At 54.9% G+C, this 4,667-nt stretch overlaps 1 protein-coding gene across 1 annotated transcript; it reads right to left on the reverse strand.

The window, feature by feature from the left end:
- Nucleotides 1–308: 308 nt before the first annotated feature.
- LOC126991169 (trichohyalin-like) lies at nt 309–2,906 on the reverse strand. The gene has a single exon (XM_050849928.1). It carries the CDS (start codon nt 2,603–2,605, stop codon nt 428–430), a length of 2,178 nt encoding a protein of 725 aa, XP_050705885.1. The 5' UTR covers nt 2,606–2,906; the 3' UTR covers nt 309–427.
- Nucleotides 2,907–4,667: the final 1,761 nt, after the last annotated feature.

Raw genomic sequence — 4,667 nt, forward strand, 5'->3', positions numbered from 1 at the left:
CCTCCACCTTTCCTTCCCCTTCCTCCCTCTCTTCCTCCACCTTTCCTTCCCCTTCCTCCCTCTCCTCCTCCACCTTTCCTTCCCCTTCCTCCCTCTCCTCCTCCACCTTTCCTTCCCCTTCCTCCCTCTCCTCCTCCACCTTTCCTTCCCCCTCCAACACCTCCTCCACCTTTCCTTCCCCTTCCTCCCTCTCTTCCTCCACATTCTTTTCCTCTTTTTTGGCAATTTTATTATATTAGTTTTTTTTTGTGTTAGCACTTTTTACTGATTTTCATTGTTTTATTATTATTTTTAGTGCTTTTGATATATTATTTTTTTAGGTTTTATTTTTTATTCTTTTTTTATTCTTTTGTCTTAGTGTAGAGTTGATTTTTTTCTTTTTTTGTTTCGGATTTTTTTGGGATTTTCTCTTTTTTATGCAACAAAACTAAGATGAAAGAAAAGAAGCACAACTCCGCCCCGCGCCGCGCCCCCGCCTGCCCTCCCCGGCCTGCCGCTGCTGCTGCTGCCGCCGGTGCTCCTCCATCACCCGCTCCTCCTTCTGCTCCTTTTCCTCACTCTCTTCCTCCATCTTCCCTTCCTCTCCCTCTTCCTTCTCCTTCCTTTTTTCGTTCTCCTTCCTTTCTTCTACCTGTTCCTCTCTCTCCCTCTCTTCGTCCTCGGCCTCTGCCCCCCACTCCTCCTCCTGCACACTCCGCTCCGTGTACTCGAGGCCCTCGGCCCGCCAGCCTCGCTCGGCCGCCAGGGCGTCCAGCTCCTGCCGCCACGCCGCTTCACTGTTGTTGAGCGCGGCGAGGCGGCGGCGCCACTGCTGCACCATGCCGCCTTTCCTGGACTGGTAGAGGCGGTACACGAACTCCCGGTCCTTGACGGGTTTGGGGACGTCCTTCAGGTTGAACCTGATCTTACGAGGCCGCCGGGAAAGCTCCTTTTCCGCCTTGGCCTGTAGCCGCCGGGCCCTGCGTCCCTTACGCTTCTTCGTCTTGCCATCGGCCGCGATCGTGTCGGCGTTGAGCTGCTGCAGTTGTTCCCGCCGCTCGACATGTCGCTCGCTGATACGGTCCCGCCGCTCCTGCAGGCGAATCTGTCGCTCCTTGGCAGTCATGCCGCTGAGGCACTCCTCACAGTTGCTGAAGTAGACGAGGTGTTCAGCACACCTGAGCCGGGCCACCGGTTCCTCCCAGCCCAGGGGATAGGGCGGCTCCCCCTCTGTGCCCGTCAGCTGCACGTCAGCCTCAACTTCGGCAGGAGCGGTCTCCGCCTTTGTGGCTACGTCATCTTTTTCTTCCTCCTTCTCTTTTTCTTCTTCCTTTTTCTCTTCCTCTCCTTCCTCACTCCTGTCTGTCTCTGTCACAGCTAATCCCTTCCCCACTCCTACGCAGCCTCCACTCTCCTCATGCTCCTCCTTCTCCTCCATCTCCCGCTCCTTCTTCTGTTCCTTCTCACTCTCTTCATCTACCTTCCCTTCCTCTCTATGTTCATTTTCCTCCCTTTCTTCATCCACCTTCCCTTCCTCACCCTGTTTCTCCTCCTTCCTTTCTTCCTCCCCTTCCTCACCCCTTCCTTCCAAGCACTCCCTCCCTCCCTTCTCTCCATCTTCGTCCTCGGCCTCTGCCCCCCACCCCTCCTCCTGTACACTCCGCTCCGTGTACTCAAGGCCCTCGGCCCGCCAGCCTCGCTCGGCCGCCAGGGCGTCCAGCTCCTGCCGCCACGCCGCCTCGCTGTTGTTGAGCGCGGCGAGGCGGCGGCGCCACTGCTGCACCATGCCGCCTTTCCTCTTCTGGTAGAGGCGGTACAGGAACTCCCGGTCCTTGACGGGTTTGGGGACGTCCTTCAGGTTGAACCTGATCTTGCGAGGCCGCGGGGGAAGCTCCTCGGCCTCGGCCTTAATCCTGTCGGCGTTGAGCTGCCGCACTCGTTCCCGCCGCTCGACAAGCAGCTGCTCTTTATGCTTCCGCAGCTCCCGGTAGCGCCCCCCCCCCTCCCTGGGAGTCAGGCGGCTGCGGCACTGCTCGCAGGCGAAGAGTTTGTCGAGGTGCTCGGCACACTTGAACGGGCTCCTCACTATGACCGTCAGCTGCACGTCAGTCTCTCCTTCGGCAGGAGCGGTCTCCGCCTTTGTCGCTACGTCATCTTTCTCTTCCTCTTCTTCCATTTTCTCTTCCTCTCCTTTCTCCCTCCTTTCCGTCTCTGTCTCAGCTAATCCCTCTTCCACTCCTACGCAGCCTCCACTCTCCTTCTGCTCCTCCTCCTCCTCCTCCTCCCTCCCTCCCTTCACCTTCCTCTTCTCTCCTTGTTCCTCCTTGGCCCTTGCCGCCACGTCCGTGTAGGTGAGGGCCACCGTCGTGGTGGCGGCCCTTGAGTCGGTGTCGCAGAGAGTCTGCACCGCCAGCTGCAGCTGCTGGAACCTTGCCGTGGCCGCCGCCACGTCCTGCGGGTTCTTGTCAGGGTGGGGGGCGAGGGCGAGGCGCCGGTACTGCCTCCTTATCGCCTCCTGCGTGGCGCCGCGCGCCAGCCCCAAGAGGTCGTGGTAGTGTCTGGTGGTGGCCATAGAGGCGCCGTGCGTCACGGTGTGGTGCCTGAGAGTGGTGTGCTGTGCGTGCATGTGTTGGTGCTGGCCTTCCAGCGTGCTGCAGCACAGCCTATTGGGCGATGAGTTCTGCCCGTGCTTGGTGCTCGGGAATTTGTTTCTTGGATTGGGGTGGGCGTGGGTGGGTGGTGTACAGGGGGATGTCGAGATTCAGCACTACACCTCGGTTTGGGGAAACTGTTTTTGGGTAGCTCGGAGTTATTATTGCACCCCCCCGAGTCTAGAGGTGGTGGTGGCTGCCCGAGTCCTGTGTGTGTGTGTGTGTGTGTGTGTGTGTGTGTGTGTGTGTGTGTGTGTGTGAGGGTCGCTTGGCCTCGTGGATCAGGCACGGGGTTTCGATATCTTGAGATGGAGTCACCCTTTTCCTCTCTCTTACCCTACATAGGGTCGAGATTTACCACATCACCTCGGTTTGAGATATGCCGTTTTAGGGAGCTCGGAGTTGACATTGCATGGGGCGAAATCTAGAGCTAGTTGCACCTTTTGTACGGAAGATCGCTACGGGAGCTGAGTGGTTGGGTGGAAGGAGGGTGATGTTAGTTGATTGGCTGGGTGGAAGGAAAGAGATGTTAGCTACGGGAGCTGATTGGCTGGGTGGAGGGAGGGTGGTGTTAGCTGATTGGCTGGGTGGAGGGAGGGTGATGTTAGCTACGGGAGCTGATTGGCTGGGTGGAGGGAGGGTGATGTTAGCTACGGGAGCTGATCGGCTGGGTTGAAGGAGGGTGATGTTAGCTGATTGGCTGGGTGGAGGGAAAGAGATGTTAGCTACGGGAGCTGATTGGCTGGGTGTAATCTTCGCCTCGGTTCGCCTGTTTGAAAAGCCTGTCGTTGAAGTTGCTGGGGACTGTTTTGTGACCCTAGTGATGGCTGTACACGCCTTCAGCATCATGAATGGTAAAGTCACCTGTGACAACTTGGCCAAGCTTCTCCGCGGCCTTTTTTTTTTTTTTTTTTTTTTTTTTACAGCAAAGGAGACAGCTCAAGGGCACAAAAAAGTAAACATTAATAAAAAAAAAAGCCCGCTACTCGCTGCTCCTAAAAAGAATCCAAAGAGGTGGCCGAAAGATAAGTCAGTTTCGGGAGGAGAGGTGTCCTGATACCCTCCTCTTGAAAGAGTTCAAGTCGTAGGCAGGAGGAAATACAGATGAAGGAAGATTGTTCCAGAGTTTACCAGCGTGAGGGATGAAAGAGTGAAGATGCTGGTTAACTCTTGCATAAGGGGTTTGGACAGTATAGGGATGAGCATGAGTAGAAAGTCGAGTGCAGCGGGGCCGCGGGAGGGGGGGAGGCATGCAGTTAGCAAGTTCAGAAGAGCAGTCAGCGTGGAAATATCGATAGAAGATAGAAAGAGAGGCAACATTGCGGCGGAATTTAAGAGGTGAAGACTATCGGTATGAGGAGGAGGCTGATGAGACGAAGAGCCTTTGCTTCCACTCTGTCCAGAAGAGCTGTGTGAGTGGAGCCCCCACATGAGATGCATACTCCATACGAGGGCGGACAAGGCCCTGTATGGACAGCAACTGTGCCTGGAGAAGACCTGGCGGAGACGGTACAGAACGCCCAGCCTCGAGGAAGCTGATTTAGTAAGAGATGAGATATGAAGTTTCCAGTTGAGATGTTGAGTTAAGGATAGACCGAGGATGTTTAGTGTTGAGGACGGTGATAGCTGGGTGTTGTCAAAGAATAGGGGATAGTTGTTTGGAAGATTGTGTCGAGTGGATAGGTGGAGAAACTGTGTTTTTGAGGCGTTGAAGGACACCAGGTTCTTCTTGCCCCAATCGGAAATAATAGTAAGGTCTGAGGCTAAGCGTTCTGCAGCCTCCAGCCTTGAGTCGTTAAGTTACTGAAGGGTGGGTCTTCTATTAAAAGAAGTTGAATAATGCAGAGTGGAATCATCGGCGTAGGAATGGATAGGACAGTTCGTTTTGGAAAGAAGATCATCAATGAACAACAGAAAAAGAGTGGGAGATAGGACAGAACCCTGTGGGACACCACTGTTAATAGATTTAGGGGAAGAACAGTGACCGTCTACCACGGCAGAAATAGAACGGTCAGAAAGGAAACTGGAGATAAAGGT

The sequence above is a fragment of the Eriocheir sinensis genome, unplaced genomic scaffold (assembly GCF_024679095.1).
Source record: "Eriocheir sinensis breed Jianghai 21 unplaced genomic scaffold, ASM2467909v1 Scaffold249, whole genome shotgun sequence".
NCBI lineage: Eukaryota > Metazoa > Arthropoda > Malacostraca > Decapoda > Varunidae > Eriocheir > Eriocheir sinensis.

What these genes read in the sequence shown, in the direction of transcription:
- LOC126991169 (XM_050849928.1), bottom strand. Translation starts at nt 2,605, where the DNA reads ATGCACGCACAGCACACCACTCTCAGGCACCACACCGTGACGCACGGC.